The sequence below is a fragment of the Pagrus major genome, chromosome 7, assembly GCF_040436345.1.
Source record: "Pagrus major chromosome 7, Pma_NU_1.0".
Lineage (NCBI taxonomy): Eukaryota > Metazoa > Chordata > Actinopteri > Spariformes > Sparidae > Pagrus > Pagrus major.
Genome location: NC_133221.1, coordinates 24,211,627 through 24,225,418, shown reverse-complemented (window position 1 = coordinate 24,225,418; position 13,792 = coordinate 24,211,627). Strand labels below are relative to the sequence as shown.

The 13,792-nt window shown below is 38.0% G+C and overlaps 1 protein-coding gene across 1 annotated transcript in view; it reads right to left on the bottom strand.

Annotated features, from left to right (window-relative positions):
- nphp4 (nephronophthisis 4) overlaps nucleotides 1–13,792 on the bottom strand; it is a 176,400-nt gene that overhangs the window by 61,450 nt on the left and 101,158 nt on the right. The window contains exon 11 of the mRNA XM_073470631.1: nucleotides 10,803–10,855. Coding sequence (XP_073326732.1) covers nucleotides 10,803–10,855 — 53 coding nt within the window. The remainder of the gene's footprint in view (nucleotides 1–10,802; nucleotides 10,856–13,792) is intronic.

Genomic DNA, 13,792 nt, shown 5'->3' with positions numbered 1-13,792 from the left:
ATAATGAACAACTGAAGGTTATATATGACACACTATGAAAAGTTGCGTTTGATGTACACTATAACAGAACACATTTGATTGCATCAAATATTACTTTCCTTATTTAACATGGAATTTTGAATGCATTTGCTGTGTCCCAGTAAACATATAAATAATAACATATATAATACTGTTATATTGATTTCAATTATATTGCCTCGCACTATATACTACCGGCTGAAAGTTGTTAACAACAAAGAAAAGTAAACATTGCAGATATGAAATGATATGATCACGCAACTCTATGGAATATTTATGGAATATTTACTTTCTTCTTGTTGATAAAATAGGAGACATTTCTCAGAGTGGCCATAATGCTTTTCCAGAGCAAAAATCTGAGCTAAAGACAAATCTCAGCACTGGAAGTAGATTTTTGGTTGAATTATCAATCACTTTCATTACTACTGAGTGATAATTAAATGTCTTGGTAAAAATGCTACAAATGTTATTTCAGTCCAGAATTTTTGGTGTTAATTTGTCAGGACTGCTTTGCATCTTGGCGTTCTTCGCCTCTACTATTTTTGCATATCCAGACACCTCGTCATGTATTAACACTTATATATTATGGCTTCAGGAAGCAAGCTTATGACTCAGTGCTACCTGGAAATTTGAAATGTGTCTGCCTGATGATCATAATCACAAGTACATTTTCACAAGAAATTTTAGACGTGAATTCCTCTCATCTTCACCATTTCCTACTACTTATCTACTTTTGACAAGATGAGTAGCTTTGAAATCATTTCCCAGGCCAGCTGAAGATCCTCTTGAGGGATCCTGAGGCATTCCCAAGCTCAACAGCATGTGCTATACCTCTGGTGTGAGCCTGCCCTGAGGTTTCCTGCGGATTTCTGCAGGGAGGAGTCTAGGAGGCTAACCTAACCACATCTATTAGCTGTCTGTGCAAAAGAGCAGCTCTGAGTTCCTTCAGGATTTCTGAGCGTTTCACTTTGTCCCTAAGCGTGAGCCCAGACATCTTTTGAAAGAATCTTATTTTGACCTTTTGATCAAGGGAATGTTTAAACTGAACCGACGAACACAGCTCACCAAATGTTCCCTAGACTTTCCAACTTCATATTCATAGCTTCATTATTTTAGCCCAAATGGAATATAGGTTAACAACAATATGATAGGTTAACATTTAAATTGTAAAGACTGGAATGCTTTGGTTAAGGACTATTTGGATACATTTGCTAGAATTTGTCATATCCCATTGGGAAATGTTCCCCCAGCTAAACCAGTAAATACTATCAGCAAAAAGGCCTCATCTAACACATCTCACTTGAGGGAAGAAGACGGCCTTTTCTGTTCCAGCTCACTTCATTATTTAGGCCAATAATTTAGGCAATGCTAACCACTGAAACTGAAGACATAAAATGCACTGCTTCCAGTCCAGTAGATAATTTACCAAGAAAGACTCGCAGGATCTCTACGGAAGTAGATGTTACATTAATACGCAACAGAAAAATATTCTGTTTATTCAAAATTAGGCCTAAGAAGAGTTTTTCTTGTAAAGTAGAAGATAAACAGATCTATAATGTCAAAAACAGTATCATTGACATTCTTGTGGCCAATAGTCCTTAATAATCCCGACGTGTCTTCAGTTGGTCTCATCTAACAGTCTGCTTGTGAGCGTTGTTGAATCCCCTATGCTCAAAACAAAAGGCTCCCTGGAAAACAAAGATGCTGCATTGAACCATATTGAGCAGTAAAAGAGGCACTCACCCATTGATCTGTTAGGACACATAATCTGACTGACTCTGTACTTGTTAGTATAGAAATTACATACATCGATTAACATTAATTCCCATGGACCTTAAAATAGATCAAACAAACATTTCCAATGACTTTCCAATGAGGAATGGCTACAAATGTCAACCTGTTCCTCGCAAAACAGATGCAAAAATGGACACAGACAACTTATGACCAGTCTATACTATATTTTACATCAACATGTTTAACCTAATCACATTTACATACCAAATCTTAAACCTCAAGACCCTAAAGCCCAATATTCCCCTTGAATATACCCTTAAGTAACTTTAAGGTTGGAAATCTCATCTTATTCCACACCGCCTGACAGCATCAAACATATCCTGTATCAGCTCGTTCCCAATATTCATTAAGGATATATGATGTTCATTCTGAATTAAATACTTAAACAGAAGACTTCCCAAAAATTCACCCTGACAATTTGTTCTGTTTTGAAATGTTGGGATCTTCACTCGAATTAAGAAAAATCCGTTAGCTGGAGCAATGTTTGGCTGTACAGCCTGAGCTTGTAATAATATGAATATCTTTATTTATACAGGACTTTTAAAATCCATAGTACTTCACAATAGTATAAAAAAAACAGGAAAAAAAAACACAGATAAGTATGGAAAGGCTCTCCGATTAGAGTATGTTTTAAGAAGGGACTTAAAGATCAGAGATCACTGACTTAGCCAACCTGATTTCCTCAAAGACAGATTGTAATGTCACGACTGACCCTCCGGCAGGTCAGTGAGGTTGAAGAGGTTCAGCTGACCCTAACATTTGTACTAAAAGTAGCCACACCTCAAGGCAGGGTGGGTCACCATGCAGGGAGAGTTGAGGTAAGGACATACAAGTAACACATACGCCATAAAATATATATATAAAAAAAGGTTTGTTAATGCCAAGTGTTTATGTTAAAAGTCAAGTTATAACCTGTCTCTTTTTGTATTTTTATTGTGTTGTTTTATTATTCTGCTTTTTAACCTGTCAAGTGTCTTTGTGTACCCTGAAAAGCGCTATATAAAATAAATGTATTATTATTATTATAATTATTATTAAATATATGGTGAATATTTTAATCTCTCAAATATCTGTATCTTTAATTCATCTTTGTTGTTTTTATGTCATGCCAAACATCTGGCCCATCACCCATGGGTTTACAAGACAAAGAATATCTAGTCTTGTTGGGCTTCATTGGAATCCAACCTAACTAACTGAATTCACAGCTGCTGTTCACCCTCAACAACATTTACAGTCACCTTTAAATTCTTCCTTTCGAGTGTTTGAATACTGACAAGATTTACTTGGTATCGTATCTTTTAAAAAGAAAAAATGCACACTAAATGGCATTAGAAATAGAAATTTTAAAGTATTTTAACTGACTTTACTGACATTTTGCACACTTGCAAATTCTACGTTATTGTAGGTGGAAGAAATCTTAACATGACCTGTTTTGGCTGTTATGATTGTTCAAAATGTCTTCCCAATTCAAAATGTCCCAAAATGTCAAGATCAGTAGGCTGTCACAAGTCAGTCCTCACAAGTACTGTGAAGCTGGATCACATTTGATTACACACACGCACACATGTGATCTCACATTGAGTCACCACATCCTGCACACAGAGAGTGTGAAAGACACCGTACTCACTCTGCATGTGAGGATCTCACACACATACACACACATACACACACCAGGGGAGAAGACACAGAGAAAGGCAATTAGTAGTGGCATGGATGTGGCTGCCAATGTTCCGAACTCAGCCTGTTTGCCCTGACAGCCAAGCAGATCATCTGTTCACATGCCGGCTTCATGAGATCTGCATGTGTGTTTGTGTATGTGTGTGAATGCGTCCCTGTCATTACATATATCTACATGAATATATATATACGTATAAATATACATATATATATATATATATACATATATATATATATATATATATATATATATATATATATATATATATATATAGATATATATATATATAAATATATATATATATATATATACATATATATATATGTATATATATATATATATATGTATATATATATATATATATGCTAACCTCACGTCTTTCCTTTCTGTGTTTGAGGTGTGTTTTATGTGTTGTTTGTGGATGACAAAGACCCTAATGATTGTACATTTGGCTTTTTTTTTATGTGTGTATGTGAGCAGGAGAGAGAGTGGCAGGGGTTAAAGCTCATCATGTGGCTCATAGACAGACTGTGAGAAAAAGGTGTGGTTTGAAAGGGAGGAGGATTACGAGGGAGATTCAGTGGAAAACATGGAGATAACTGGAGTGAAATACTGAGAACAAAGGGTGGAGGCCTCGAGCACACAAAGAGGAAAATATTAGAGAGAGAAAGGGGCAGAACCAAGTCAAAGTGTGAACATTGCGGGTTGAATGTACGTAATGATGGGTGATAATTGCGTGTGCAAATGTGACAAGAGAAGATAAAAATAAAAGGATGAGGATGAGCAGGACAGAGTGAAATGCTACAAGAAAGACATATTATCTCTACTGATGATAAGGAATATCCAAGAAAAATTTAAAATAAATGGAAATGGAGTAAACAGGGAATTTATAAACATGACAACTTAAACATGTACGAGGTATCTGCAGGTTTCAGGAAGTTGAACATAAGTGCTACTGTACCTGAAACTGATCTTCTATCAACTAACTGCATTGCCTGTATTTGTTGCCTAATAGTAATTAATGTAGGAGGATCTTCATCGCACCAAGCAAATCGCAAATCATCTATTGGCCTTTTTTTGAACAGACACAGCCCACGCTCTGTTTTTCTTTGCACATCAAAGTTTTTTCCTCAATGACAATGGCATGCAGAGAGCATATTAACCAGATGAAAGTAGAGTCTTTAAAGTGGATCTTGCCAACTCACAGATTTAACATTCATTAACTACAGCTCAGTAAATGCGCTGTTGAAAGGTCGTCATTATAGTAGATGATATCAACCGTCACAGCTTGTGAAGACACTATTTATTATGTGAGTTATGATCAAAATCGCTTGACACTCTTTAAAATTTCAATATTAATATTTGGGTCTGACAAGAAATACAGTATACAGACTTATCCTGTCTGTAAAGCGACTATTTGTAGTTATTCTTGGTACTACTACTCAGTGGTGCCAAGGTATAATATTTTCTTATCCTACACATATTAAAAAAAAAACAGAATATTATAGAATTCACAAAAGCCCTTTTCACATAAGCAGTCAACATTTCCAGCATGGGAGCATGTGTGAATGGGAGCAGGAATCAATAATCAGGGATATTATATAGGTCACTGCAACAGTCTTTTTTTCCAATTCTATAAATTAAAAAAGGGATTGGGCGAGAGAGTCATGTCCCTCTTTATGTTTGCATTCGAGACCAAAATTATCTTGTTATCTTGCCCTTTCCAATTACACAAACAGAAGTGCCATTACACCTCTTCATCTTGTGAAACTGTTGTTCCAAATGATCTGGCAGCCTTCAAATAAATGTAACACCACAGTTTTCCATTCACATTTTCTGGAAAAGTTATCACAGCTAATGTGCCTTAACATCACAGATATCTGAGAAATTAAAGTTCAAGATGACCAATTACGAAACAATCCATCTCTAGCAAAGTACCAGGGTAGTTGTAAGAGGTTGAGCTGTCCCCTCCAAGGTATGATAGTCATCAGACAAACACCAGTATTTACAGAAATCTATTATAATTTCAAAGAAAACTATTTAGGCTTTGTTTAATGCAGAAATCAATCTTGAATTAGCTCACACCAATACTATACAGTAAATCACTTTCCAGTGATCTTACTTCATAGCATTTCCACTACCTGCTTAGAATATATCTACCTTCTCACTTTCTTGTGTTAAGGCAGAAGGACCCAGGTCGGTGTGCTAAAACCAATAGTTATACAATAAACAGTGCTCGAAAATCTTGAATCATATTGCTGGGAAGACATTTGATACACGGACGAGTCACTAACTTCCATTGTGTGAAAGGGAGCTGCAGAAATTAGGTCTGACTGAGCCACTACCAGCTGCCAAACAGCCCTCTGCCAGCAACAAACTGAAACATGGCCTCACCTCTAGCCCATGGACTATAAGACCACCTGGGTCAACAGAATGCGAGCACGACCCTGAAACATGACCGCAGCCCGATGCGAGGAATCATCATCAACACAGGCAAACATAGTCAGCTGCTCTCCCGAATGCTGGCTATAAATACCACGGGATCCTTAGCATTCTGCAAACGGAGAGTGTCAGGGATCAATAATTTATGCAAGCAAGAGAAAGTTGTCAGATCCAACAATGCCTACAGACAGAGCAGGAGCGTACTGCTTGTTTACAGAGCCATTTCAGAGAAGGATGCCATTGATTAATCGGCAGTCAACAGTCAGGTTGAAGAGGAAAGAAAAAAAAAAGGTTGAACAGCAGAAAATCATTTTAGGATTGAAACGAGTGTATTTTTATAACAGTATCTTTGAAAGGGTAAGAGACGCGAAGATCGGGAAAGACACTGAGACTGTTTCTGTGAATTCTGTAGCAAGTCGTGATGAACTGAAGGGTGACTGCCAACAGCCGTGGCACGGCTTCACACAGTGTTTTCTGTTGCATTTCTTTAGGCAGAGTCCCGGATGGCCATCAGATAGATGTCTATGTTGTGCCCACCGAGGATCCGGGGCACTAATGACTGCTCTTTGACCCCCTTGTTTACTCATAAATGTGTGTAAAGTAGAATGGATGGGATATTTACTGTAAACTTAAAGGGGAATCCCGTTATCCTTAAACCTGGGTCCTATGTTTACATATTTTTGTGTGTAAATAACTAAGGCTAGTAAAATCGTTAATTTAACCAGAAACAGCCGCTATGTCACCCATGCCAAATCCACCAGACTCCATTTAGAAAAAGAGTTATTTTATCATTGCTAAAAACATTTAATTAAAAGTCGACAGAAACTAAATTAAACTCATCAAAACTATCATGGTTCATCTTTCCACTTTTCCAACGATTACTTACTCTGGTTTGGTGAAAATAAACCCTTAATTCTGTTAGATGTGAAAATACTGAGAAAGTAGCGAGAGGGAGGTCAGACATCAATGAAGTAGTGTTGGAAAACAGCGTGTAGAGCCAGAGTATTTTCACATCTAACACAGCGAATTAAGGTTTTATTTCCACCAAGACACAGAAACCGGGAAGGTTTTGGTTCACGTTTATTTTGTTTCTGACAATTTTTAATGAAGTGTGTTTTTGATAATGAGAATATTACAGTTTCTGCAGATGGAGTCTGGTGGATTTGGCGAGAGCAATAGCAGCTGTTTCTGGTTGTAAAAAAAGGGTTTTACTCGAACAAAAAGGTCTGTCTCTGTAGGGATCCTTTCCATAATGTTCTCAGACTCTTAGAATAACAATCTCAGCCTGTCAATTGCAAACATGAGCACTTTTAGTGGACTTACTTTGGCAGTCGAAGCTGAGGCAATCTACTGGACCAATTCCAAAACCGTTTGTACCTATTAAGCATTTACACACCAAAATATGTTTAAAAATACCAGTTATTCCCCTTAGAAGCTGCTTTCATGATATTTTTGGCCACTAGGAGCTGCGGTACATGCTGAAAACACAACATCTGATCATGATTCTTAACTGTGTTTCTAGATACCCAACAAACGCCAGTCAAATATTCACTTTCCTTTTGGACTCTAAATAAAATATCTGGCCTCTGCTGGATATGTGACATTCTTCACCAGCTAACTTTGTCAGTTTGGTGTTTGGTGAGAGGCAGCCAGTGAGTTTATAAGAGCTTTATACATTAAAAATAACTGCCTACTGTGGCTGGACACATGATGGATAAGAACTGCTTTTGTTGGCTGGAAAACCAAAACAATGAGCAAACAGATGCTGGTACACTCCTTTCACAGAGGAGAAAACAACATTCCAATAAAAAATGTTATTCAGAGCAGTTTAAAAGCAAGACTACTAAACATTTGAAGGAAGAACTAACACAACCTTCTTTAATCTAAGTAAAGGTAGCTTTATAAAATGCACTCTTGCTCAATTTCATACCTACAGCCTTAATTGGTCTAGTATGACTGGCACGTTAGCTAATGTTAGCAATCTTTAAATAGAATGAAAAAATGAAAATGAGTCCCTTTACAAACTTCATTTCCTGCATGTGTTTCAATGTGACCTTACTAATGATGTTTTTGAATTCAATGAGTTATCATGCTGCAATCTCCACTTGTTCTGGCAAAATGTACCTACTGTTGCTTTAAATAACAGCTCACATCTTCTTTTTATCCATTTTACAATGTGTGCTTCACCTCTGGTGCAAAACTAATTGCTCCTTTTGGGAAAATGTGGGTGAACTTTAACCTTTAAACATTGGAGATATGAATTAAGCATTGACTAATTTAGTGTGGAAATAATTGTAGGATATTTAAGGATATTCAAACAACAACACGCAGTGGAAATAACAATTTCTAATTAAACTAATTCTGCCTAGTTGGTAGACCAGATATTTTTTGAATTAAGAGTTGAAAAAGAGACTGCATGCAGAGCAATATATCCAGTTAAGCACCACAGTCTTCTGGTGTCATCCCCTAAGAGCTGCCCAGTATGACCACAGTCGTCTCTTGTTACCCACTGGGAGATGCCCACTTGCAGGCTTCCACCGCCCTCGCTGCTTAATCAAAATGAAGGTCGATTTGTGGAGTTCATGGGTGCAGCGCTCCCACAGCTCACAGCCCCTGTTGGTTCAATTTAAAATGAGTCGACAATACAGACAGTGGCTCATTTTGGCCCAGAGAGCTAACACTGAAACAGAGCTGATCTCTCTCCTCCTCCGCTCTGTGGCACTGTGTTAGTGTGTGTGTGTGTGTGTGTGTGTGTGTGTGTGTGTGTGTGTGTGTGTGTGTGTGTGTGTGTGTGTGTGTGTGTGTGTGTGTCCCTGGCCTCATCCTGAGAGAAAGCAGCATCCATCACAACTCCCAGTCTCCTCTGGCACTTCCACTCAGGCTGAGGGATGATGGTAACGCCCTGTAGCTTAGCTCAGCCAGCACGAAGAGATACACAAAGCACACATGCAGCAACACACACTGTTGGTATATGTTACATATGCTCGATGTGTGGTATCTTACTAAGAATGGGATATGAGTCAGTCATCGTCGCCCACCTCAGATGTGATGGATGGATGATTATGGTGCAGCTGAAATTATTATTGCAGAATTGATCAGTATATGAGCTGCTTGTGGGGAGCCTCTAATATAAACTGATGCTAATGTGACATTTAATCTGACTTGATGCAGCTAGGCATGATTATCTTCATCAGTATTACTTCTATTTCCCAGATTTCTGTGGTGATTTAAATGTTCAGTGATTGACACACAGAGATATTTTGTTTTCTTTTACCAAGAGTAATATTTTCAAAACTCACCCACACACTTTTCCAAGCCAGCTGCATACATATTCAGTTACACTCTGGCTGCGGGATATTTTGATGGACCCAATCTCTCTTTGAATCTCGTACAGGTGAGTCAAAAGATTGAAAGCAAAAAACATGCCTTGTGAACATGCCTCTTCTTTTACTAATACCAACTATACCTCCTGATCACATTGTTGTTGTGAGATTTAGGACAACATAGTGCATGTTTTCTGACGTTTCTTAAAAATGTATAGCCTTGACCTGCAATTTCTGTCGTCACACCAGACACAGCACGACTGTGGGTTAGTCAAGATTTATGATCTTTGTCTAAAGAGCATGGACGGGGAGCTGTATCCACGTAGAGGGAATTGCTAAAGGGGCTTCCTGCTTCTGTCATCCAGCCAGGAATCACTACAGGTCGGCTGCTAACTGGAATACATTTATATCACTTTCCTGGTTCAGACAAGAGCCACATAGTATGTGAACACTAAAAAGAATATATATTTTCATGATGTTACCTTACTCAGGGGGATCGCAGAAGGAAAGACATATGTTTTCTGAAAAGGTCATGGATAAAAAATCTACTCTCTATGTGCAGAACATGCAGCTTTCTGTTGGTCATCTATAACATTTCAAGCACTGAAAAAAAGTCTATGTTGTGAAAAATACACTGGAACTTTGTACAGATACCTAATTTACACAGTAGTCACATTTTTAATTTACACCTGAACATAAGGTGAGACATTTACATCTTTATCGCATCGTGTACACTGAGCCTAAGGCCTGTCTGAATTGACTCTGAATACATTATTTTTACATAATGGTAGTAAAAGGATCAAATGTAGCTGAGAAAATTAATTATTGCTTCCACATGCTCCTTTAAAGAATAGTTATAAATTAGTCCGCAACCAAGCAAATAATAATTATTTATCTATTATTTATTTATTGTAAAAAAAATAGTGTACATTAACCAATATATCGATTTCAGAAATCTTGCCTCCATATATTGGTATCTGCATCAGCCCCAAAAATCGAGTATTATTTTTGGCTCTACCACAAACTCTGACTTCCATCAACTTTGTTTCCAGATGTAGCAGGCAGCGTTATCCGCTAAAATGTTTTGACAAACCTACTGTAGACTAGTCACCCAGCTCAGAACGGCAGAGAGACGAAGTTAGTGACTAGCTGGAGAAGACGGTCGGATAGTGAGAAGCTATAGATTCAGAAATTTTTCTGAGGAGTTGGTAGAGACCAAAGTAGAGTAAAAGAGAAAGAATACTGGATTTGGGCAGAAACACACCTCCAAATGAACGAGAATGTTGTCTGCTGGATGTGTAAATAGACACATGCTTTCTGTTGTCAGATGTATTTTCAGTTTGTTCTGCAGACCTCCTGACAGAACATTTGTATTCCTTTTGAGAGAAATGTGAGCGCAAAGTGAAACTAGAACGCTTGCAGTCCAGACTTGCTCGAGTGAAAAAGGTTTTTTTTTGGAAGAGAAAACTTTCCCGTCATAGGAATGGCTGTATTAGGACTTAGAGTTTAGTCGACCGTTCATTTGAGTAGGTGACAAGGTGTCTTACCCCGGGGCCTTGAGGAGAGTCCGGTGGAGAAGCTGGTGGAACATGTTTTCGACCTAAAAAACACAAGCAAAAAAAAAAGAAGATAAAGACAAAAAACTGACTCCACATTGTAAAGTGTAACAGTTTGAATATTTGTAAAGTGAATCCCTTTCATGTTTGTTCTTGTTGATGTATTCACCTACATATCCCTTGGCTATGTGCAAACTGTTCAGTGTTTAACAAGCTTAATTAACAGCGTTGTATGTGATGCTCTGTGTACCTGGCAACACAATTATTTTTATAGTGTGGTTAGACATTTAATGGAATATTAGCTTGTGAGCGAGAACAGGAGGTGACAGTAAAATGTCATCTTTTCAGATTGCTTTCTTGTTAATTGGATTTGCAGTCAGGTGCATCCTGAGTAACCGTGTGTACTGAATAACTTCCGCAAAGTAAGACTGAGACACCAAAACTACTTAGTGACAAATCTATCCAATTTCACAAAGATCAGGAGGCAGAGTTGGATTTAGATGTCACACTGAGTTTAAAGTCCAACAATACTTCCTGAGGTTTTTGGTTGGTAGCCATGGTAATACTGAAATGAAAGGCTTTCCAGCATCTCTTTGTCCTCCTCTCCCACTCTTTCTCGCTCTCTGTGCTCGGCTTGACTGGCCTTTTGGAAATTGCTTCAGTTGCCTGGGGTGTCTTACTGTAGCTCCCATCTGTTCAGACTATATGCACACAGAGTGGACACAGTGCAGAACTGGTTGGCTCCCTGTCACAAATGTGCTCTGGCACCCAACTCCCCAGCAGCCATTTTGTTTTTAGGGATTTCCATTTCCTCACAGTTTTACATCCCGAGCCAGTGGCAAATGTGTTTCACCTCGTTAGCCGGACTGACGTGTTATTGCCTGTTTATTCATGATCAACGAGAGGCCTTCTTGACGACTGATCAAAGCAGCAGATGTACAAGAGGCAGATACCAGCACCTATATGTGCACAAGTCACTGGGGAGAGTACATTTAGATAAATATGTAAAGATGATGCATCATTAAAATTCATTAATAAACATCTGTGTCAGAACAGCAAGATCGCCTCCATTTCACTCCTCTCAGCATTAGGAGCAGGGAGTGTTGTGCAATGGTCATGTAAACAACAAGGGAATCTGTAGCTGAATTACAGACTCATGAAAATGTGTGGATGAGAAAACCCCTCTAACTAGAACTCATGTAGCTGCTATCATGAATATCTTAGCGGTTCATTTTTAAAACACAGGATGGCAAACCGTCTTGTTTCTTTACAGCACATTCAAAGGTTGTGAAATGTAGCAAGCTTTCTCCACATTAATAAATATACATGCATCAAAGACATTAATTACATATTCCAGACTGGCCTTGATTTATTATGTTTTTTGTATCTTAGTCTGTGTGCCCATGACTCTCTGTGTTTAATGTTTTATGGGGGTGGGGGATAAATTGATTCTTAGATGCATCGTGATTTTCTCTTGAAAGATTATGTCTCAGTGCAGAAACGTCAGTAATCAGGAATTTAAAACTGAATTTTTGAGATTATGAATGCCTGTAGTAGTTTTGGAAGATGGCATGAGACAGTGTGAACCAGCTGAAGTAACATTTTACGCGAGTTGATGACAACTAAAGTAGAAAAGGTAGAAAATTATGTTTTTACTTGCCTTGTACTGGTTGTTGTTTTACATAACCACAGCAAGCGTGTTAAGCTGATAGCAAAAAAAAAGACAAAATGTTGATCTCAGTTTGCCACGATTGAAAACTGTTGAAAACTCAACTGCTGGCTGAGACAAACCAGCAGCTCCTCTCAACAGTGGTTCCTTCAGGCAGTGAATCTCAGCAGCAGCAGCAGCAGCAGGAGGATAGAGGACAGGAGGAAGGACTGATACTGACTGATGTCTGTGTTCTTCTTTCTTTCTAAACTTAAATCAGTATTTTCAATGTCAGGAATATCTTAATATATCTTTTTACTGATATTTTAGATTTGTTTCCAGTGGGACACAATTGAGTGTATGCTTTTGTGCTTTACTGTCACTGCATTAGAAACAATTTTGAGCTCTATTTAAAATATGAATCAATTATAATCCTGCTCTGAATTCATTCTTTTTGACAAAAATAAAACAAATTCTTTAGTTGTGAAAAAGAACTGGTAACAGTATAGATAAAGAACTGGGCTGATTGGTTCAAATACCTTTACTACAATCTAACTAATACCCCGGGACAAAAAGGCTTGCATATGGAAGCATTGTGGCCTCGATGAAGTTAAAGGGAAAATGGACCACCTACACTGTGTCTGACTAAACTCATTATGGATCAATACAAACACGTTATGTTTTAAATGTAGTCACACAGTAAGAGAAAATACATCATGTATAGAAATCAAACGTTTGGATCCATCAAGATGCATCAACAATCATTTTTATCATCGCATTGAAGCCCTCTGATGCAGAATCCAATTGAACTTCAGTTCATTACCCATTAGAATGGTTATTTTTGTGTTTCCATTATCGAAAGTTGTGGATGGTAACAAAAGAATCGTTTTCTGCCGTGGTGTAGCACACGTATGTGTTGTGCTGGGTGAGTGTTTGATTGAGAGAGAGAGAGAGAGAGAGAGAGAGAGAGAGAGAGAGAGAGAGACGCAGTAAAGAGGCAGTTAGTGCTTGCAGAGCAGAGGAAAAAAAGGCTACCAGTTTCTATATGTTGTCAGTCAGGCAGTAATTTACAGTATTGATCACAGTGTGTCAGTTAATAAATACAGCAGCTTTTCAAGAGTGCAGACTCCCCTGTTTTTTCCCAATTGCTGGAAAAGTGAAGGGCGATTAGCCCCAAAGCCTTTCTTAACAACCCTGGCTTCATTTAAGACAAAAATAGATCTAGCATTATGTATGGGTTAAAAGGGTACTATACCAAAAGTGCTTTGGTGGAAATGTTTTACCTGGCTGCAAGAAAACATTTTCAAATTTTCACTAGAAACAATAAAACTGA